Here is a 23,822-nt window from a genome sequence, read left to right as displayed (position 1 = left end):
CTCTCTCAACAGTGCTCCAGCTGTGTACTACAAAGCATGCTGGGTAGTCACTCAAAGTAAGTATAAAATCCCAAGAGCATGTTTCTGTACTGTGAAAGGATAGGTGGGCACACAGATGATTGAATGTTTGCATCAAAGAGGAAATGGGTAAGTGGGCAGAAGAATGGATAGATGGGAAAATAATGGGTGGATGACTGAGTTGGTGGGCGGACAGGTATGTGAGTAATAGATGATGAAGAGGTGACCATGGTGACATATTTCTTTGGGGGCTGAGGCAGGAAGATGACTGAGTTTATGGTCAGCCTGGCATATATGCTGAGAGAGTGAGAGAGATGGGCGGGGTCGTGGAGAGGATTAATGAATTTGACTTTGCGTTCATGACAGTGTTTGCTTTGCCCCTGAAAGGAAGGGACTGGAAATGAGGGCAACGAAGGCCGGCTGCATCAGGAAGGCTTAATGTTATCAGTTAAAAAGTGAAGACTGTCCATGGTCAGAGGTCTAGGTAATAGACACCCTGGAGCCCGTGATATTTCTTATTCTTGACATTTTCTCTACATGAGGAATAAAACACTTCTGAAGCCCTCAGCCATCTTCAGCCTCCTGGGGTCTGGCTGGATGGTTGAGTATCAACTATGGCCGCTGTCCTTGAACTCCAAGCCTCTGAATGAGGGCCAGCACCAATATCCTCTACTATCCAGTAGATTTGTATTTGTGACTTCTTCATTGCTGAGACAAGAGCAACTGAGGGAAAGGGATGGTTTCCCTGGCTTAAAGTTTGAGGGAACAGTTCATCGTGGCAGAGAAGGAATGGCAGCAGGAGTGCCACACTGCATCCATGGTGTGAGAGACAGACGGAAGCGAAAAAGAGCTCACTTTCTCCTTTCTATTCCAGTCCAGGACCCCAGCCTGTGGAACAGTGCTGCCTGAATGCGGGATGGGTCTTCCCACCTCACTTAAGCCTCTCTGAAAACACCCTCACAGACACCAAGAGATGAGTCCCCCAGTTGATTCCAAATCCAGTCAAGTTGGCCATGGAGATGAAGCATCATGTCAATCCTGTTGGGTGGCTTTCCTCTTAGAGCAGAAAATGTGCCCAAATTCACACTCAAGTAATCTCTAGTGAGGTCTTATAGTCCCATGTTGGCATAAGGTTACTGTATAATTCAAATGCTCATTTCTGTAACCCTCCCCCACATACACATTGGTTCAAGCCTTGTTCTGAGAATCTCCTGCCTTAATGTTACATAAACTCTGTTCCCCAATAGTTCCTTACATGCCAATAAAGCAGCTTACAGCCAATCACTGAGCAGGGAAGAAAATCAGGATGGGCTTTCTGCCAGCCAGTGGAGGAGAAGTGAGAAGAGAAAGTAGGGGATTCATCTGGGGATTAAGCCAAGGGCAGAAGCCCAAGAGACACCTGGGGAGAGAGCTCAGCAGGAAAGTTACAAAGTGCAAGTATCCTGGAATGAATGCTGGGAGGAACCCAGATTAGTTCAGATTAGTTAAAAATAGAGTAATAACTGCTCAGTTATTGTGTTGGGAAGCTTATTATTAAAAAAAAGAATTATAGGCTCTCAGTTATTTGTATGGTAGCCAGGTTAAGAGAGAAACAAACACAGTTATATAAAAATAGCCATAACAGTGCCAAATAAACCTCTTTGGGTGAGCACTAAGCAAGTAGAAAAGGGTCCATTCTGGGCCAGTGAGAGGACCGAGTCACCCAAGCCTGAAGACCGGAGTTCAGTCCCTGTAACCTACATAGTAGAGAGAGAGCTAACTCCCACAAGTTGCTCTCTGGCCTCCGCAACATGCCATGGCATGCATGCACACACAGGAATAAATAATTATCTTTAAACTGTACAAAGTGAAGCACAGCTGTTGGCACAGAAGACCCTCTTAACGTCAGACTTCTGCATGTCTGAGTTGATCAGGGAGAATACCTCATGATGTTTAGGAGGCCAGTCAGTGTGGTGGCTTACCCCTTCCGTCCTAGCACCGCCGAGGCTGAGACAGGGGAGTTGTCGCAAGTTTGAGGCCAATCTGACCTACACAGAAAGAGCCTATCTAAAAATGTAAAAACAAGAAACAAACAAAGACCCCAATGGATTTTCAAGCGTTGTCATGTGTACGGATGTGAGGGGACAGATATGTCGACAACAGGAGAGACAGGACTCTAAAGAGTGAGTCTCTACCTCTCTGCCCATACGGCCTGTGACTCCACTTACCCTGCATGTGTAGAGCAGGAAAAGCCACAGGGAGATCCATGAGAGGACAGATGGCTAGAGGGTGCACAGACTCCTCCAGGGATAAGAAAAACACTATGACTGAGGGGCCCTGGCCCCCACCTGTAAATACCTTAAGAGTCACTGAGGCACACACTGTCCGTGAGCAAATGGTGCAGTTATGTGAATTATGAAAGAAAATGGAGGCTGAGGAAATGATTCAGCAGTTAATGCACTTGCCATGCTAGCACGAGGCCCTGAGTTCAGATCCCCAGGACCCAGTAATTCATCCTCAAAGGAGGATGCCCTGAGCCAGCTGCTAGCAAGCCCAGCCATATCGTCGGTGAGCTCTGGAACTGACTGGGAGACCCTGTCTCAACTAACAGGGGAGAGATGCAATCAAGAATGGCTCTCTATGTTAACCTCTGGCCTCCGCATGCACAAGCACACCAAGTCACACACACACACACACACACACACACACACACACACACACACACTCGAACATGCATAAATACACATGTATCCACACCCATGAAAATGAGAAAGAAAAAATGAAAGAAAGAAAATGGGTTTTTGGTCTTATTCTGGAAAACAGCCATGACACCGGCATTCTATTTCAAACTGATTGACAGGTCACGGGCCCTGTAAGCTCCTCCCCTCCACCCAGGATTCTCTGGTAAGAGCCTGTGGTTCTGATCTTATCAGTCCTGTCCTTGGCCCTGTCACCTGGAACCTGTGCAGGCTCTCTTTCCCCTGCCAGCCCTGTACCTGGCTCCCCTCTCTGTTTCTCCTTCTCCCCAGGAATCTCCATTCGACTTTTCTCCCGTCCTTCCTCCTGTCACAGCAGCCAAGGCCACGTGTACAAATTTATTGGAGTCGCATGCTCTGAACAGAACTCAATTTGGCCACCAAAACCTGGCCGTGCCTCTGACCACCCCTATGCCAGTCTCCCTCAGCCACACACTGCACCACAGCATGTGGCCACTTCTGTGGCTTCAGCACATGGATTTCATGGCTGGTTGTACCTAGGAAGTTCTTCCCAAGAAAAGTCAGCACCAGAGGCTCAGCTCAAACGTCCCTCCTTGGCTGACAGGGAAAGCTTAAGTGAGCCTGCTCCCTCCAGCTGGGCTTTAGTGCTCTGTCTGGGCTGTGGCTGCGTTAGCAAAACACACAGGGAACAAAGGGAGAGAGACTCCAAGCGAGCAGCTCTTCAGATGTCAGGTGCTGTGAGAGAAATCACAACTCCAAGGCAACCAAAGACCTGAGAAAGTCAGGTGGAGCCTCTGCTGGATAGAAGAGTGTCTGGGCTCCCTTTGGGGGCAGTAAGAAGCCCCAGAAGAGCTGAATAAAGCCTGTGACCGCCATAATGCTGAGTGAGATGCCAGTCACTGAGGCCACAGATTGTGTGGCCTGAGCCACATGGAAATGTCCAGAACAGGAGAAAAGCAACAGACACAGAGGGTAGAAACACATTTGTCAGGCTGCAAGTGGGCATGAGGGATCTTTCTGGGGTGGTGGAGTGCCCTAAACCTGAATGGAGGCCGTGGGCACACAGCTTGCTAAATTTACTAGAAATTGTTGACCTGAATGCTTAAAATAAACAGACTCTGTGGTCTGTAAAAGATTACAAATCAATAGAGTTCTTTTGACTGTTTGGGGGTGGGGGTGGGGAACAAGTACTTTTTAAAGGTAACCCTCGCTGAGGAAGATGCTCAGAGCTAGGCTAGGTGTGTGGGTACAAGGAGGAGGAAGGGAAGAGCTATGTCCCAAGCTGTACCCAGACTTAGCCTCTGAGCTTTCCACAAAGCTCCCAAGAGAAGTGAGTTTACATTTGATGGGCGTTGTTATGTTGGGGATGTAATGATGGTGAGTCCAGGGTTAAGGGCAGAAAATGAGCGAGGGATACATGCTAGATGGATGGTTCAGAGAGCCAGCTATCCTTGAACTGGGCAGGGAAGGTAATGATAAGTGCAGAGGAGAGTTTGGGTCCCAGAGAAAGGAGTTCTGCAGGCAGGAGCGCCCAGCAGGAGTCAGAGACTGGGAATGGTAAGCTGAGAGCTGAGAGCTGAGAGCTAGTGTTGAGGAAGCTCAGATTCGAGCTAGATGGAGGGGCTAAGAGCTTTGCCTATGGAACCAGGCACTATGGACCCAGCCCCTCCACAGGAGGCCTTCCCATTAGTGACTTGCCTAAGGCACTAAGTCATTAGTCCAAAACTTAGTTGACCAGTGCTATGATGCTGTAGGGAACAAGATGAGCTATATGGATCCAGCATCCTAGAGGTGGTCCATACTAAACAACCCAGAACAAACCTACCTGGTGTGGAATGAAGGTACCACCACACTTAATGCCCTTCACCAGACACTCAAGCTAACTGTTTTCCAAAATCACAGATACCATGACCCTTGGAAAAAGTATTCTCTCCTTCCATGGGACCAAGAACAATGTTCAAACAGCTGGTCAAGGTGATGAGTTATGCACCAGCCTTCTTGCACCCTCTCACCACAGATGCTCACACCCCATGGTCCTTCCTCCTCAATCTCTGGACAGGGCCATGGGCTCAAGCATCTTCACAGCAAGCCGAGTTCCCCAAGAGCCCAGGATATTTCATAAATGCAAGGCCAGCCAGACAGTCACCTGCCTGTGACCAAAAGCACAAGAGGGAGATGAGAGCATTGTACCTGGAGCTCCAGTTCAACCTCAAAGACAAGCCCAACGGTCAAGGATGTTTCAGAGTCAGGAAAATTAGATAGACCATTCAGAAGCAGATGATAGATGGTCGCCAGAGAGTGTGTGGTGGGGGCAGGGATAGTGGGATGAACAGGCAGACTCTTCTAGGAGTGCCAGATCTGGAGCAGTGGCTTCAGGGAGGTACATAGGTGGGAGAAACAGAGAGAGTCAGGCAGAGAGAGAGGAAGGGTGAATTGCAATAAATTGTCTTTAAGGGGGTCAGGATGGTAGACGAAAAGCTTTTTGCTAAATGAAATACCCCATAGGAAGATATATCTATGTCATAAATGGAAGTACTAATTAAGGCAAAAGGGGCCAGCCTCGTTTCCCTGCAGCAGCTGCCAGGAGATGAGCCAGGGTGGTGGGATGGAGGAGATGGGGGCTTGGACTGTTAGCTTAGGCTGGGCTCCTGGTGCCAAGCCTGACTGGAGGTTGAGGGGCTGCTTGTGGGAACCCTCTAGAACCTCTCCCCCACTCCCACAGTGCTCTTCTTCCACCTCCCGGGGACAAAAGTGGGTTCAAATCAGTGCCACCGTGCAATTTGGCCACAACCAGTGCTATACCCATTCCCTCATCCACTGTTCTCCAAAAACATAACAGAAGAGCCCACTTTGCTTGGTACTGATTTGGGCACAGGCCACTTTTTAAAAGGCTGAGTTGAATGGCCAGGGCCAGTGGCATTCCGCATTTGGAATGATGCAGAAATTGCTTCAACATGCCCCCTGGCACCTTTCACCAGCCCCTGCCTGTCCTCTAAACCCACCAGCCAGGCCCTGCTCAGCCAGGGCTCCAAGGGTGCCTTGTCAGCACTGCACAAGGCTTTCCTGGCTCAGGCTCACTGGAGTTGTGAGCCCAGGAGTAGCAGGCAGTGGGGGACATCAGGGTTGGAACTCATGGGGCAGTGAAGGACAGCCCTGAAGCTTCTCCGAGCACACACACCCCCCCCCCAGTGTGTAGGCACTGGGGAGCCCTAGGGCAAGCTGGCTGGCAGCTCCACTCAGCTCCTCCGGGCAGGATTCCAGGAATTGTGTCATGTCCCCAGCTAGACAGAGGATTTGGCCCTCAAGGGACGGCATGCGGGAACAATGTCCGCTCTGTTGCTGACAACTCATACCCGTGGGATTGCCTGTCTCTGCCTCCAGAGGCTTTGTTTGTCTTCAACAAAATGAAGTGAAATGGTCTTTAGAAAGTTCCAGAACTGATTATGCTCCTGAGAGAGCCCTTCCGGTTACAAAATGTTACTGCACTTCTGGCCTTCAGGTCGAGGTGTCCAGGGTGGCCTTTCCTAGTATGCCCAGTAACTCTAGTGGGTACAAGCAGATACAAGATCTGTGGGAGAAACGGGCCTGCAACGCAGTGAAGGTGACCAGCCAGGAACTGGTCAAAGCAGCCAGGGAATGTGGAGCTTGGCCTTGCCAGATGTCAATGCTGTAGCTACCCAAATTATACCACACTATGCCTACCCTCAGAGAGACCTGTGAACCCTCTCCAGGCACCTGGCCCATCCTGGCTGCTAAGGAACACTGTGGCAGCAGGGATAGCTCAATAAATCTCCCAGGGTAGGGACATATGCAAAGTGATAACAGCAAGACAAGAGTGTGGAGCTGCTCACTGGCCATCTTCCCACACTGAATACCTGTGTAAACTAGGCCCGGGCACCCGGCAGTCAGTGGGCACATCGTGGGCCTTTTGTTCAGTGGGTTGTCAGATGTCTTCCTGGCTCCCTTCTGATCCTCCATGTTCCTTCTACAAACTGGGATGCTTGCTCTTACGCTATTCATAGCAGCTCACATGGATGTTGGGTGCATGAATGAAGAAAGTACAGTGTATAGACGCAGTGGAATCTTATACAGCCATAAAGAAGGGAATCTGGACATTTGCAGGAAAATGGATGAAACTGGAGGTTGTTTTGTTAAGCAAAATAAGCCAGACTCAAAAAGACAAATGTTGCATGCTTGTTCTCATATAAAAAAATCTAGACTTAAATGTGCGGTGAGGTGGGAGGTAGGAAGGGAACTGTGAGGGGGAGAAGATGGAGGCTATTTGGGAGGAGGAAGGAGACCAACAGAGAGGTAGAGGGGGCAGGAAAGGACATTGCAGAGAGGTGGAGGGGGCAAAGAAGGACAGTGGGGAGAAGTAGGGGGCAGAGAGGGACAGTGGGTGAGGTGGAGGGGCAGGAAAGGACCATTGGGGAGGTGGTAAAGGTAGGGAAGGACAATGGGGGGGGATGGAGAGATGGAAGGAGAGTGGGGTAGAGGTGGTGAAGATAAGTAAGGACGGTCGGGGAAGGTGGAGGGAAGGGCAGTGGAGAGAGGATGAATAAGGACAAAGTTTAATGGTGCATGAAAATGTCACAAGAAAAACCTACTTCTTTGTACATTATCAAAAAGCCTCATTAAAAACTTCAGCACATCCTGAGCCTCCCAGTGACCAGGCTAGCCAGCTCTGTCTCCTCCCAGCTGTGGATCATGAAGGTTCCATTTGAGCCCCTAAGATGCTGTCCCTTTCTATAGGTGTGTTAACCTTCAACAAAGATGCTCAGACGCGCTACCAAGCTCAAAGTTGCTGCAAGGACTACACAGGACACTTTCAAGGCCTTAATATGGTGCGTGTCACGAGATCAAGGTCCAGGAAGTCATTCAACACCTTTTGGTATAATTATGGCACACTGGGATTTCCCCGGCAAGAAGCACACCCATAGGGAGGAGTTATGTCAGGACCAGCTCAAGGCAAAGATGCATCCTGCCTGGGCACAGTGGGCACGGTCATCCTGGGGACAGACCCCAGCAATGGCAGGGGTGTACTATGGTCTGTATCCGCTCCCAGCAGCCTAACCCTCACCACCCGCTTTGTCCTCCCAGCCTTGATGTTTAGGTTCTTGGCGCACCTTTACAGTCCACAGCATGCACGCCTATATCAACAAGCAATTCTGAGAAATCTGGCTTAACCAGTTAAAACACCGCAATGGAAGGGTGGCTCAGAGGGATGGTAGGTCAGGGGCTCTCCGCTTTGGACACCAACACTGAGGAACACCATCCCTGGGAATTAAGCAAGGCAAACTAAATGTTCCAAAATACAGAAGCCAGCCTAGATAGTGCCCGAGGAAGATTGGGGCACTACACACAGTTGGATCATACCCTCTCTGACAACCTACACAGAAGCCTGTGGCAGGAGGTGGGACTCCTCTCTCACTGTGGCTCTTTTCCCTTCCTTAGGTGGGAGAGAAGGGTCTGGAGCCAGCTGCTGGAAGACCCTGTAGACAGGGCTCTTCACTGAGTGATGAGAGGGACAGGTGGGGTCTGTCTGTGATGAAGAGACAGTCTTTGTTCAGGGGACTCCCCAAGGAAAAGCATCTAAAATAATCTTTGGAGAAAAAAAAGAAAGGGAGATACCTGCCCCCAACCCTCTAGAAAAATTCCCCACCCCCATGTCTGTAAAGACAGACAGACAGACTGATATATCTAACTTCACAAGAGATCTGGAAGGATTTACTCAAGTGCCCTCGGACCCACAGAAAGACAGAGCTGCTGTCACTCAGCTGGAGTGGGCTGGGCAAGGATGGATGGCTTAGGCAACAGTGAAGGCAGAGAAGAGAACGGTGGGGAAAGAGCTGGCCCCCTTCTGCTCTGAGTGAAAGCTCAGCTCATAGAAGAAGGGCTGTCTGAAGAAATATTATACTCAGGAGGGAAATAATCAGACATCAGAACATGTGCCAAACAACAGCTCCAGAGAATACTTGTCAGAAACAGAGTGAGAAGCTATGAAAACAGACCCTACTCCAGATCAGAGAATCCTGGGGACTGACGGGTCCAGCCGAATGCATGTCACAAAGACAATGGAAAATTCAACAGAGAGGGACTGAGATGAAGAAACCCCCAAAGTGAAGCTAGCTGGTTCCCCTGACGTAGACAGAAACCAGGCCAGCAACTTGGGTTATGCCACAGAACACCAGGAAACTGCCTAGCAAGGAATAATGGGCAAACCCTCAGGCCACGCTTCCACGAAGAACCAACAAGAACCACTTTCAGGACTAGATATTGTACTGCAGAAGACATGAATTCAGTTTCTAGCTCCTACATCAGACAGCTCACAACTGCATGTAAATCCAGCTCCAAGGATGCTGTCTTCTGGCCTCTATAGGCCTGAACATGTGTGCTCTCACACACATATGCATAATTCAAAATAAATATAAATTTTAAAAAAACAATAATCACATTCTAGGAGCTAGGGAGCAACTCATCCCTGGGTTCTGCCCACAGTACCACATAAAACAGGTATGGTGGTAGTGGTGCCTGCTTTTAACTCAAGCACTTGGGAGGCAAAGGCAGGCAGATTTCTGTGAGTTCGAGGCCAACCTGGTCTACAGAGTGAGCTCCAGGACAGCCAGAGCTACACGAAGAAACACAAAGAAACACTGTCTTGAAAAACAAACAAGCAAAAAACAAGTGTGGTGGTCCATGCCCATAATCCCAGCAGGTAGGATTTGGAGACAGGGGGATCAGGAGTTCAAGGTTATCTTCATCTACTTAGTGAATTTGAGGCCAGCCTGGGCTATGTGAGACCCTATTTCCAAATATTTAACAACAACAACAACAAAAATAATTGTAGTCTAGAATAATTTTGGCCCCAAACTGTGTTAGAGAGGAAAACGCATGTCCGAGCCAAAGGGGACAAAGGAGCATTTTAAAACGCCGTCACCCCTCACTGTCTTTGGGCCCCTTGTCTAAGAATAAGCCAACTTAAGGGAACTGATTTATAATTCCTAAATCCTTTCATTTACAGATATAAACAAAGCAGGAAGAGTCTGAGTTACACACACACACACACACACACACACACACACACAACTTCTAGCCCCCCAGCATCAGCTCTTGTTTTATAAACAGGTGTCCACACTGCAGTCTGTTCTGTGCTGTAGTCTTCACATTTTTTTCAATGTACATTGTTCTGAAAATCTTTTCCCTGCTTAGAATAGATTTCCAGGGCCAGCGAGATGGCCCAGTGGGTGAAGCTGCTGGTCTGAGTTTGGTCCCTGAGCCCCACATGACAGGAAAGAACTAGCTCCTGAAAGTTGCCCTCTGACATTCTCATAGAAACTGTACATGGGTTTGCGCATGTGCGTGCGTGCGCGCACGCGCGCGCGCACACACACACACACACACACACACACACACACACACACACACACATACAAGCAAGCAGAATTAATTAAGTAAGTAACTGCATTTTTAAAAATAGGTTTCCAACGGGGTGCTGAAGTTCATGATTATGTTGACTGCAGGAAGGCTGAGCTGCTCCTTAGGAAGACACAATGTCTCACTGATGTGGGTTCTAGTGCCCCTGGCCCTGAGCTCAGCGTCCATGACTCCACCTCAGCAGGAACTCTGGTGTCTTTACAGGGCAGATGGCACACACACGGCGAGGACCAGCCACACTTTCACGTCCATGAGGAGGCTGTGCCTTCAGCAATGGGCTCTGCCCAGCGCAGGGGCAAACAAAGCAGGAACGTGATGAAGAAAAGGCTGCTGCAAAGGTCTCTGGCCTTTCATAGAGCAGAGGTGGGGTGGCTCTCGGGTACGGGGTGCAGGCTGGGATGAGCGTTAAGTAAGATAAGCAATGTCTGAAGGCAACGACTTACCAAAGGAGGAAGGAAGATGGGCCGCAGGGTGGGGGTGGAGGGAAGGAAGCAAAAAAAGCTAGTTGCTGCTCACTAAACCTTCCAAGGCCCAGTCTGCAATTAAGTGACCCTCCTAAGGAAGATGGGGAGGGCAGGGATGTGAGATGCTCCCTAGCACACCCTCACCATCCCTTATGGTCAAGACAGATACACGGGAGAATGGGGAGGACTCCGCACCCCAGAAAAGGCCTGGCTACCAAGCAAAGGATCCTGAATCAGCAAGTATCTGGGCACATGAGAACCTCCCATCTCTTCTTCCTTACAGAGAGAGGGGGAAGGAGATGCTGTTGCAAGAGCCTGGGAGTTGGAGGGGCAGCTCACTTTAGCAATCTGCCTCATTCATCCAGAAGCGGGCCAGGAAAAGTACAGCCAGAGAAGGAAGACCGAACAGGAAACAGAAATTCTAGCCCTCGTCATGGATTTAATAATGCTTCCCTCTAGATGGCCTTGGATACCATCTTTCTTGGAGCAACAACAACAAAAAAAGATGAATGTTCATTGTTTCCTCTCTGGCTTTTTCTCCTTTTAAATTCAAATGAATAATGTCAGTGATGTTCATTGATGAATAGTGTGTGTGTGTGTGTGTGTGTGTGTGTGTGTGTGTGATCTGCGCCCACACAGCCCTTCCAGAGCCTGCCTTCAAGAGCTGGCTGATGGCAGCTTAGAGAGATGCCACCCTCCCTCACCTGCCTCACCCTGCCCCCCTTACCCCATCACTCTACCACCTAACTCCCACCCCATTGTCCCTCTATCCCATCCCCCAGCACCCCATCTTCCATCTGGCTAACCGCACTACCCAATCCCCCACCACTCTCATTCCATCGCCTCATTACCACACCCACCACCCACCCTGTCAACCCACTCTACTTCCTTCATCCTGTCACCCCAGAGCACGCCCCTTACCACTTCTCCTGGCCTGTCATTAACTGGCATTCTCTCTTGTCACAGACACCAACCAGACAGATTCTCAAAAGGCCCTGGCATGACCCTGTGTAACGCCCCAGGGAGCCAGAGCCTGATACCCCAGACCAGCAAAGCAACCACACTTCACAACCCACCTCTCATGAAGTCAGGTTTATCTCTGCTGTGAGTTTTTAGTTTCATCAGAAAAGCCCCAAGGAGTTAAAGAACAAGGAAGGAGAAAGGCAGAGAAAAATGACAGAATACCAGGCCCAGGGATCTCCTGGGAAGTCATGTCTAAACACAGCATCCATGGTCATCTATCACATCCAGCTTGCCTCCGCTTCCTAACACAAGTACCAGAAGCCAACATCCAGGGGGAGCAAGCCTGTCCCCGGGGACTGGGCAGGGTGATCCGCATGAGCAAGTTGTGGACATCCCAGGAGATGATGATGGGCCCGGGGCTCAGGGACAGCCACACAGTGACCAGAGCAGTGTGGGGAAGTGAGGTACACTCAGACCAGACTCCCTACTTCCAGGAGTGGGAGAGCACAGGCTGTCTGCCTAAGCTGCGAGCAACCGAAAGGAGGCAGCTGCAGCGGGCTACCTTTCCTGCTTAGGAATCATAGATGCTGCTGGCTAGTGTGCTCACCACTGCACTTCATCTATAACCAGGAATGGCTCCTGTGGGTCCTGGCAGCTATAGGATTTAAAGAGTCTATCAGACAGAGGCACGCACACGGCGCCCCACTTTTTGCCTGTGACATCCTGGCTCACCTTGCGAACACTGAGGATAGCCTCTGACCTTGGCTATCCAAATGACCAAGGAGCCCAAATACACCTCTTTTCTTTTTCCCTGCTACAAAGTATCATCACAGCCATACACAGAATGAGTAGAGAGTACTCAAAGAAACTTAGGCTGCAACAGGAAGGAAAGGGGATGGGAATGCTAGGGGCAAGAACTGTCTTTGAGCTACACAGGAGCACTGGGCGTAGAGCAGCAGTCGGCAGGCCCAGGGTGAACCAGAGCCCCTACGGCCGCCGTTAAAGTCAGAGCCACGGCTGGCTAGACACAGACGTGTGAGCAGCGGGTGGAAGAGCATGCCGCCGTGCACAGGGGCTCACCGTCTGCTGTAGATCCTGGATGACCACTCGAATCACCAGTGTGTTGTCCTGGATCTCCTCCATCTTCACCCCTGCTGGCTTCTCTGTGGTGGCCCGGATCGTGTCATAGATGGTTTCTTCTTTGGAGCTGTCGGATTCTGAGCCCACGGAATAGTCGGAGAAACTCTGGGCCATCTCGTCCTCACTGGATGTGGGGCTACGTGGCATGGTGCCTGGATCTCTGTGCAGGAAGGAGAAAGGAGAGTAAATAAATATAAATATCGGAGAGGATCCAGGGGCGTACGGAGACCAGTTTCTGAGGCTGCAATGTCACACACACCCATGTGCATATAATGTCAGGTCCCTAAAGGTGGAAAATATGGCACCACCTGCCCCTCCTTCTCTTAAGCCTAGGCAGAGGCAGCAGGCAGGACCAGGACCACAGAGGCCCCTCAAACTGTGCTGAAGCTGCTCTGAAGGAGTCCCACCTGGCTGCAGCAAATGGCCACGACTACGGGGATTTGTCGATGGCCGCAGTGGCAGTTTGAAACTACCTGTATAGAAGAAACAGCTACCTCTGTTTTTTCTTTGAGGCCAGAGTGGCAGCAGGAGAGGAAGGAACGCAGGCACGAGGTCAGAAGGCGGCAAGCTACGCTGTAATAACCCCCTACTTCAAACACAGAGTGGCTAGCAGCATCGAGTAAAAATAGCACAGAAAGATGAGGATAGCCTTAGAAAGATCATTGCCAGGTCCGAGAGCAGAACAGAGACCCAAGTCTTAAGCAAGCTGAAGCCAGGAGAGGCAGAAACTGGAGAAGCCCCTTCCTTAGAGTCAACGTAAGGACAGCTGCAGTGCCAAACCTCTGCCCAGGTTGCAGGTGGCTCCCTCAGAGCAGGGTCTTCCGTGAGTACCAGGAAGACCACCATGGCCTGGCATAGCAGCACACACCTGTCATGCTAGCATTTAGGAGTTGGAGACAAGAGGGTTATGAATTCAGAGTCAGCCTGGAGATAATGCGTTTGAGGCCAGCCTGGGCTACAAGAGGGGGAAATAAAAGTAAAATACCAACAGAACACGGGAAAGGTTATCCAGTGTTTGGTGACTCCAGAGGTTACCCTTCCCCTCCGGGAGTCCAGAAAGAGCTGAATAAATGCTTAAAGTGGGGCTTCGGGGGGGGGGGGAGGCTGATGAAATATGACCACCATACCAGCAATTCCAACTGTATAGAAATTCTGTCAAAAAGCTGAAGGCCATGTGGGCTAAGGTGTCCTGGGCCAGGGGGGAATACATGGTCAGCCTCATCATTCAGCATCGCCTGGCCGGGCTGAGGGCTCTACAGCTGTGAACAAATGAACCTGAGCTTTGCATGGATGGCCCCAAACACGACCCTGAGCAAAGAGGAAGAAACTTGCAGAAAGACTCACATAACCTCGGATATCTCTGTGGTTGGAAAGGCATGGGACAGTCCCACAGACAGACAGATTAACAGGACAGCACAGCAGGGAGGCATCAATGGGAAGGAAGGCAGGAACCTCCGGAGGCATCTCTCAGGAGGGCAGAGTTAGGAATGCCCAGCCCAACAGGGCTATTTGCTTGCAGCCTAAGAGACAACAGATGTCAAACTCTGGTAAAGCTGGGAGCACGGGTGTCTACGATGTATGCTGTAAGTTTTCCTAGGTGGGAAATACTTCATGGAAGAAGGAAGAAGGAATTGAGAAAGAGGGAAGGAGAGAGGGACAGAAGGAACATCACCCGCACACAAATTTCAGGTTACTTTGGCATAGAGAATAATTGAAGCTGAGGACAACTGAGCAGAAGTGGAGGCAAGGACAGCCCTGTTTCCCTGTTTGCCTAAGAGCAGTGCATCCCTTTACAAAGCTGCTCCCCTGTGTCTCCCAGGGAGGACAAAGGTCCACTTCTAAAAACAACTTTGATACTCGTCATCTAGAGGACAGCCAGCCCAGGGGAGCCCACATGATAGGCTGCACTGAGACGGCGCTACGCTGCACTCCTCTCTGTGTGTCGGCCGTCCCAAAGACTGTCACCTGAGATCAAGTCTTCCCTCATCTCCATTGTTCTCTCACGGAGATACAACCCCAGGCCACAGCTCTAAACAAGCCTTTGAGTCACTCTTCCCAGAGGCTTAGCCCACGATGGGGAGGGAGGTGTGGGCTGCCTCCGTTAACAACCTGCTTCTCTTTTGTGGATCTGCCTTTTGTCACTGAATTCACGGAGCCACAAAGCAGAGAACCAAGAATAGTAGCAAAGGGGTTTCCTCCCCTATGGAATGAGGGGAAGAAGGAAGGAAGGAGGGTGAGAGATGGAGGGATGTGTGGGTAGGGAGGTGGATGGGGAGATGGATGGATGAGCCATGAACAGCTGGCTGGGTAAATGTGTGCATGGATGAGAGCTGAATATGAATGAGAAGATGACTGGGTTCACGAGTGGATGAATGGCTATATGGATGGATGGTAGGGTGAGTGGATGGATGGATGATAAAGGACAGGTAGATAGGCGAGGTGGTAGGAAGGCTGTATACATGGTGGATGTATATATGAATGGCTGGGGTGAGAATGTAGATTTCTGAGTGACTAAATGGAAAAAAAAAAGTAGGAGAGCAAAAGGAGACAGGAGGGAGGGGTGGGAAAGGTACCTGACCAGGCCCTTCATAACACAAGGTCAGTTCACAGTCAGTTATTCGCGCGGGTGGCTGTGGGGATGCCAGTGCGTGGGAATCCAAACCAATGGCCCACAGCGCTACTTCATGTCTCTCTATGCATGGAAACACATTCCCCACACTCCAGTGCACGCAGTGCCCGTATGCACAGGTGGGGAAGGCAGCATCAGGCCCTGGCAGGTGCACCTTCTGCCCACCATGCGTGCCAGGGCCACCATGCGCAAAGCCAGGTCTCCTTCTTGGCCTCACAACATACTGGCACACAGCGATGCCACTTATGGGAACCCTGTCGGTACCAGCACAGCACCCAGCCAGTCTCCCTGAGACAGGGTGCTCTAGGGGAGGCCTCCTATCTAACATGACCACTGTTCTGCAGTCTCCACGGGCCTCAGGAGAACGCGCACTGCCTGATTCAAATGCATGTGCCAAGATTGTACCCGCCATGTGCCAAGATTGTACCCGCAAGGATAAGGGGTACCCAGACTCCTTTCTCACTCTTCAGTCCCTCAGCTGGCCGTAAGTAGCAGAAAAATTCCAAACATGGTTGTCTCCATGTGGACATACCTCTATCAGCCTTCTGCAAGATCTCAGGCGACAGCTACCCCAGGCTCAGCCCTGGTCCACCTGGCCACTTTGAATCAGCACTGGGCTGCAGCTGCACTGTCGCTGAGGCAAAATCGACAAGGTGCACCTAGCTCTACCCTTCATCACCTCTGTACACACCGAGGACACTATCCCTTACCATTGGGCACCCTGGGATACCTGCACCAGCTTGCTAGCCCCATAACCTTGGGCCTGGGCTGGAATTAGAGAATCTCATCCTACCGTGTGACTTTAAGTTGTATCAAATTATAATTTCAGTTAGCTATCACACCTATACACATGTGTACCTGGACACACACACATGTGCACACACACAAATGCACAAATTCAATTAAAAAGAAAAGGAAAAGAAATGCCTGTTAATCTAGAGTTTTCGTTTAAAAACAGGTACCTGGTTTTTTCCTATCACCAGGGATGTTCTATGATGCCAAAGGGTAGAAGCTACTGGCAGCTCTTTCCTGGACCCAGCAGCCCCATGGGGTCCCCAGAGACCCTCAGAAACCCCAGGTTACCTGAGCACACTCCTCTTCATGAGGTCATTCAGTAGAATCTTCCTATTGAGGCAGGAGCTGCTGCTCCCCCACTGGACCTGGCAGTGTTTCTACTGGGGCCTCACTCTCGCCCAGCCCACGTTCAGGGACAACCCAAGCAATAAGCCCCCTCAACCAGCCAGGAAGGTCTGCAAGTAAAAATTCCAGAGTTCACCCTGGGTAATACACAGTTAAAATCTCAGGGCAGGCAACGTGAGGTGAAGCACACTTTTAATCCCAGCACTCGAGAAGGACCTCTGTGTTCTAAGCAGCCTGGTCTAGTAGTGAAATCCTGGTTGAGCGCAAACACTATCTCAGGGCAAACAAGCCTTCCTGTATTCACTAGCTGAACATGTCCATGGTTTCTGCCAGCATCTTCTCAGCCACAGAAGGATCCAGCAAGACACCTGAGGTCCATGATCCAGCCATGCCTGTCCATCTCAGTTAGGCACCAGCTTCAAAGTAACATTTAGTATTCACTTATTCATTCATTCACCATCCTGTTTTTTCCAGACTCTCCTTTTATATGCATGCCTGTGCATGTGACCTGGAGGCCAGTAGAGGGCATCAGAGCCCCTGGAGCTGGAGTTCTGGGTGGTTGTGGGCTGCAAGGGAAGAACTCTGGCCTTCTGGAAGAGCATGCTCTTTGCTGCTGAGCCAGACCTCCAGCCCCTCACTCACCACCTGTGTGGGAGTTAACAGGGGTCTGTATTCAAACCTGACCTGACATCATCACAAGATGAGGATCCCTAATCCCCAGAGACGTCAGACTCTTTGGGGTTTGAGAAGATGTGCACACACATAACAAAAAATCTTGTGGGTGGGACTCGGGTCTGAAGATGAATTCATTCGTGCGTTGTATACACGTCGCCAGTGGTGATTTTAAACACCACAGTCAGTGCACCTGTGTTTCGGCACAATCCACGCCCTGAGGTCAGGAGTGGAATTTTCCACTCTTATCCTAACGTTTCTGTTCAGGAAGGTTTGGATATCAAAGTGCTTTGGATTTTTGGGTTTGGGGGATAATTACGTGTTGTGTCATGATTTCCACCCAGGCTCCCGGTTCTAAGAAAACTATTCATGCTCTCATCCTGACTGAGCAGCTTTTTCAAACACACCAGTGCCAGACCAGAAATTCTTATTTAACCGCCTCACCGTGGCTATTGCAGTTTAAATGCTCTCAGGTGGCTTAACAGGCAGGCAGGGTGACAGCCACAGGTTGGAGCCATGGGTCCTCATTAACCTTGAGCCGACCTTGTACTCTAAAGCAGCTAGAGTGTCACAGGCTAGATGACCACAGAGCAGCTTCTCCTCTGAGTGGCAGAGGCATGACCACACTGTTTGGGACAGAGCGGGGAGGACAGAGCTCTCCATCCCACATAGACGTGGAGGACATGGGGCAGCCCCTGCCATTGGGTTTGCTGCTTGGGGGTTGTTTTTATTAGTAAGTGCAAGGGTCAGTAAGGGGTTGGAGAGCCATCTCAGCAGGTAAGGGCCCTCGCCCAGGTTCAGTTTCCAGAATCCACATGGCAGCTCCTAACCATCTAACTCCAGTTCCACGGGGTCCAGCTCCCTCTTCTAGCCTCCAAGGGCATTAGGCACATTCATGGTGCACAGACATACATGCGGGCACCATTAACCTTTCAAGTTAATATAAAATACATGGGGAAAGTTTTTGCTAACTTTGGGAAGCAAATCTAAAAGACCAAGCATGGCCTATCTGGTGCCTCCAGTTTCTGATCTTAGTGTCTCCAGCTCAGCCTTGGGCTCTGCTGCTGTGTTTGAGAGCAGGAAAGGGCAGACGCCCACCCTAGCCCGACCTCCCAGAAGCTTGTGCTGGAGCATAAGGGAGCAGTGTACAGCGCAGGACTCCCAGCTGGGATCACTGATGACCCATGGGGCAATGCTCGGATGCACAGAGGTAGAATAGTGCGGGCACTCCCTCAGTGGGTGTCTAATGGCTGGGCTGGTGACATACCTCTTGGTAGATATGCAATCCGTTTTCATGATGCTGTGGCCAATAGGACATGGGACTGTTGGCCGCATATCACTGTCAATTGACCCCTGGTGGAAAGGTAGCACTATGGGTGGTCAGGACCCTGCTGAGAGCCTCCAGGAAAGGGATGATGATGTCCATACACTGATGCCACAGCACCAGGGTAGTTCTGTCAGCCTGCTCAGGCTGTACAGCTTAGCAGTCCACCAGGAAGCCAGCCTGCTTAGCCACTCCCACAAAAGGGTCCCCACCACAGCCACACAATGTGCTAGGCTAGACAACAGGGGCTTCTCTGAGGATGAGCAGGTAAGCAAGTTATCTTTAAAAACAACATGTGTTAGAGTGAAAGAAAAAGAAAAAAAAATCATTTCTGGAGAGTTCAGGCCCATCATGTTCTACCTCTCGGAGCCTTTTGTACTAACAGGTGTTAGTCTGGGCCCAGTGATTTGAGCTCCTGGGGCTGCCTTGCTTTCAATACCAGCAGGGACGGAGAAGGAAGGCAGTCCTGGCATTGAGAGAGATGCGGCTGATGAGCAATGGCTGCAGCTTGGTTCCTGGGTGTCCAGGTCAAAGGAAGAACCTTATGCTGAGGAGTAAGAAGGGCCTGTGCGCCATTGGCTACCCATAAAGAAAACACTCATCCTTGGCCCCAGCACATAAAACGGCTCCCTACCAGCCTTGAGAAACAGCTCCTATTGGAGCTTGCACAGCCCAGGCCAGCTCTGTCCCAGCATGGAAAACAGATAAAATGTTCCAGTCCCCAGAACTCCAGTCCTGAGGAGTGGGAGGGGGCCAGGGCACAGAAAGTCCCTCTCAAGTACATTCCACTCCCAGATGCCTGAAACTACTACATCCAACAGCTTGAAGCAAACACCTGTGGCCATGTCCATTTCCCCCCTCCCTATTGTCTCCCCAACCTGGCCTCCAACCAGCTCTCTCAAAAGCCCTCTTAGCGACTGTGTCACTTCAGCTCCCCAGTGAACCCACACGCCCACGAGCACTGGTTTTTGGTGCATCTGATTTGCCAGTCTCCATCCATCATCTGGGATACAGTGGGCATTCAATGGACATGTGCCAGACAGGAACAAGGCCATAGAGCTGGTACGATGCAGTGAGGGAGAGATGGGCAGAGTATGGGCCCTAAGTCTGCACCCAGTGGAGCATCAGCTCCAGCTACCAGCAGCAAGTGGTCCTAGGCCTTTGGGACACTGATCAGATTTGGGCAGAAATGTGACAAGCTGGATGTTGGAAATGCGCCATTTTAAACGCTTGGTTTTTAGTCCATGTGTAGATATACTAATAGGCTGCAGGGCCGGACATAAACTATAGCTATGAGATGAGCTTAACCATCTTCTTTCCATAACAAAAGAGGGTGGTGAGGACATTCATGACAGGCTAAGGCCATAGCCTGACTCCAAGAACAGAGTTGACAGCCCAAAACAGGGAGAATAATGAGGTGAGCAGTCCAAGCTACCACCAGCAACTTCTTCATCCACAAGGACACCCCATATCGTACCCTCACACTGACTTTGAGGAAACATGCATAATCAGGTAGGTACCTAAGAAAGATTCCACCAGACAAGTCCAAAGAGGCCAGAGGCTGGGTCTGGAAGTGGGATGATGGGAGGAAGAATCAGCTGAGCCCCCGTCACCAGGTTCTCTGCAGAAGGTTCCTGAGATCCCAAGGCCAGAGACCTGACCTGGAGGGTCGTGACCCTAATAAGGAATGTGGTGAGCAGCTCCTTGGGAACAGCAGACACCTGGCCATCTGATAGGGGCCTGGGCAAACATTAATGATTAACTCCTAGGCAGGGCAGAGGGCAGCTGGGCACACTCACTTTCAGGTTAACAGGAAACAGAAGTTGATCTGTGAACATGCCACTGGCTACATGGGGCACACTTAGACCAAACAGGCACCCTTCATTTACCCTAATCTCAAACAGAATAGGGTGCCTTGTGTTTTGTCTGGCTTCGTTCTGGGAAGCAGGAGCTGTCTTCGGTCCCTGGATCCTCTCAGGACCAGGCTGCAAGAGAGGTTGGTCAGAAACAGAAGGCAGGCAGGGTGAGAGAGAAAGGGTGGCTTTGTGCCACCCTGAACGGTCGCTTTCGGCACACACATTCTCTCAGGCCAGTAAGGCTCAACCCTCAGTGTGGGCCTCCTGCAGCAGCCCTGCTCAGCAGCTATTAATAAGGGAAAAAGAAAAATCACCACTGAGAAGCAATTTCCACAAAGAAGAGGTATTTTTGCTACTAGAATGTTCTGGGAACATGCAAAACCTAAAACTGGATTATTTAGCTAAAGCGCCTGACTGGCAGATGTATACAGTTTCATACTCGGCATGCAGGCTGACCTGATGGACAACACAGACAAAACCATCCAGGCAATGGCTGCAATGCCTTTGGGAATCCATTCAAGAATCTCAGGGGCTCACAGACCGATTTCCGGTTTAAAACACACAGAAGTCTCCTTCCAGAAAGACTCTCCAAACAACAGGGTGAGGGATTTTATTTTCTAGTTTATTTTGTGCACTAAATGTAATGAAATTTGTTGGTCCTTAAAGCCAGGGAGAACTTTCCTTCCCAAGCTGCCCCTGGGGCATTGTTTAGATATTTAAACCCAGGTCAAGGTCTCAGCACAGGATAGAGGGCAGTCTCCTGGGAAACCTGGAGAACAGAAATCAAATTTGCCAAGAAGAACTCTGGCCTCCTGGGAACTGAGCTGAGTAGAGAAGTCAAGGGTCACCCACACAGGGGCCAGATCACATCCGGCACCAGCTCAAGGGAGCTGTTGAAAAGCTCCACCCTTCCATTCCACAGCCCCTCTAGTTCTCCAGGGAAGCATCCTGTTCTTCCTGCCCAAACAGGGTACCATGGGTGAGGCTGAATGAACACCCGTATTATGACTGTGTGATGGTCCATCTTGAGTGTCAGCTTGATGGGACTTAGAATCGCCATGGAGACAAACTTCTCGGCAAAGCTAAGAGAAACTTCCTAGATTATTGAGATGCAATAATAACCGGACAGCAACATCCTGCTGGCTCAGGTTCTAGACTGCAGAAGCTATGTGGCCAGCTGCCTCCCACTCCTGCTGACAGGCCTGCCCTGCTATGACGAACAGTATCCTTGCAAACCTAAACAAAACCTTCCTTCATTAAAGTGCTTCTTGTCAGGCATTTGGTCACAACAAAGGCAAAAATAATCAACACGGGACATATGTCCCCGCCACCGTGCAAGATTCTGGTGAGGTATTTGCCCTGCTGCCTAAAGCCCCCACAGCACAGGTAAGTGACTGCATTCTCCAACTCGCTGAAGACCTGAAGGCTGATCATCACGTAAGACACAGACAAAAATCTCCAGGCAACAGCTGAGCATTTTGAAGACTAACTCTAAACACTTGGGAGTTCCACAAGCTGACGTCCTGAGGTCTGTGGACTGAGTAGGATGAACTGTGTGCCTCCCCATATTCCTATGTGGGAGTCCTACTCCCTGGACCTGGTCACATGACTTTGATGAAATTCTTTCAAGGGTGGCTACGGGACTTTGGACAGAGGCAAAGGGGCTCAGGGGCAAAGTGCCTGCCCGGACTCTATCCCTGGCATCACAAAACCAAAGTAAATCAAATACGGTACACTCAGTCCTGATGCAATAATGGCGAATTCCTTTTCTCGTTGCTGTGATGAAACACTGGGTAAAAGCAACTCAAAGAAGGAAGGATTTATTTTGTCTCATGGTTTGTGGAACCAGTCCCTCATGGTGGAGAAGGCATAGCAGTGGAAGTGTGAGGCAGCTGGTACATTGTATCCACACTCCCAAAGCAGAGAGACAAATGAATGCTCATGTTGCTTTGTCCTTTTTATACATTGTAGAACCTCAGAACAAGGCATGATGCCACCCACACGCAGGGTCTTACCAACTCAATGAACCTACTCTAGAAACCAGAGATATGCCCAGAGATGTGATTGTATGGTGACCCCAAATCCCATCAAGTTGACAGTTAAGATAAACCGTCCCAGGTCTTTAACAGATTCTGGAGCTTAGACACAGTCACATACCAGGCAGAGAGAAGACCAGGGAAGGGACAGCTAGAAAAGGAGAGGCTCAGGAGGAGCCAGCCCAGTAACGCCTCCATCTCCCACCTCCATCCTCCTGGCTGAGAGACAACCTATTGTCTAAAGCACCTGTCCAAGGTGCTCTGGTCACAGCCAATATACTGGTGAGATGATCTGTGAGGGGGCACCTTGGACATTCAGGGACAGACTCCTCATCTGTCTTGGTTCATTAGAAATTACTCTAAGTACTTTCTAAGGCACTGGCCCCTGGTATGTCCCTATGTATGACTTTGCATAGACCAAAGTAAAAGGTCCCATGAGCACCTCCTTCCTTTCAGCCTGCCCTTCTCCCCCAGTGACTGAGCTGCTGATTTCAGCACCTTCTCAAGCTGCCATGACCACCTGGTGCCAGAAAACTGCCTCCAGTTCATACACACATGCTTTCTAGACCTTCTCAGGTCAAGTGGTTTGGAAAACACACCTAGAATGAGTAAAAAATGCCTGGATCCCTCTATGGCCAAATCTACCTTAGTACTTTGCAGGGAAGCTTCTCAAAGAACAGCTAAGACAGCCTCTTCCAAAGTTTCCTGGACTGGGCTGGCTTCTCCCTGGAGCCCACAGACAACCTAGCAGGAAGTGAAACTGCCTGGCTGCAGTAAGCAACTTTGAAGGCAGGAGTTGTGCTCACATGACAATGTTGGCCAGAAATCTGAAATGGCTATTTATCTAGGAGAAAAGGATGGTGGAGACATGATAGCCACTCAACAACTCGTGTGTATCTGAGTCTCCTGTGTGTGTCCATGTTCCCGCATGTGTGTATAAGTGTGTGTACATGTGTGAGTGTTGGTATATAAGACAGAGGTCAATATTGGGTATCTTCCTCAGTAGGTCTCCACCTTATTTTTTGAGGCAGGGTCTCTCATTGATGCTGAAGTTCACTGGTGGCTAGAATGAAAATCCAGTACGCTCCAGGGACCCTGATGTCTTTTTCCCTCTACCACTGGGACTACAGATGTGTGCCACTATACCCAGCTTTTTCCATGGGTCCTAGGGATGCAACCTCAGGCTCTCAGCTTGCATAGCAGGCACTTTGTCCAAGAGCCATGTCTCCAGCCCTGCAACATCTTCATCATGGCAGATTCGAGGGTCTAAGTCAGAAAACACGTGCTACCAGGTTAAACCAATTCCACTAGCCAGCACTGCCTAAGGGACCTGCCACGCTGGGCTGGTTTGTTCTACTAACAGTCTGAAGTGTTGGCATCTCAGGACGATTCTAGGTCAGTTGAAATGAAGGCTGCTAAGAGGTGCTGCCATTGTCCTGGAAGCAAGTGC

The 23,822-nt window shown here is 50.2% G+C and overlaps 1 protein-coding gene across 9 annotated transcripts in view; it reads right to left on the bottom strand.

Annotated features, from left to right (window-relative positions):
- The window catches only part of Shank2 (SH3 and multiple ankyrin repeat domains 2), a 435,523-nt gene that overhangs the window by 372,096 nt on the left and 39,605 nt on the right, over positions 1-23,822 (bottom strand). For all 9 annotated transcript variants that reach the window (XM_060383254.1, XM_060383259.1, XM_060383260.1 and 6 more), the window contains exon 3: positions 12,656-12,875. In XM_060383254.1, coding sequence (XP_060239237.1) covers positions 12,656-12,862 — 207 coding nt within the window. In that variant the 5' untranslated portion in view covers positions 12,863-12,875. The remainder of the gene's footprint in view (positions 1-12,655; positions 12,876-23,822) is intronic.

The sequence above is a fragment of the Meriones unguiculatus genome, chromosome 1 (assembly GCF_030254825.1).
Source record: "Meriones unguiculatus strain TT.TT164.6M chromosome 1, Bangor_MerUng_6.1, whole genome shotgun sequence".
Lineage (NCBI taxonomy): Eukaryota > Metazoa > Chordata > Mammalia > Rodentia > Muridae > Meriones > Meriones unguiculatus.
This window is presented reverse-complemented; position numbering and strand designations above follow the sequence as displayed.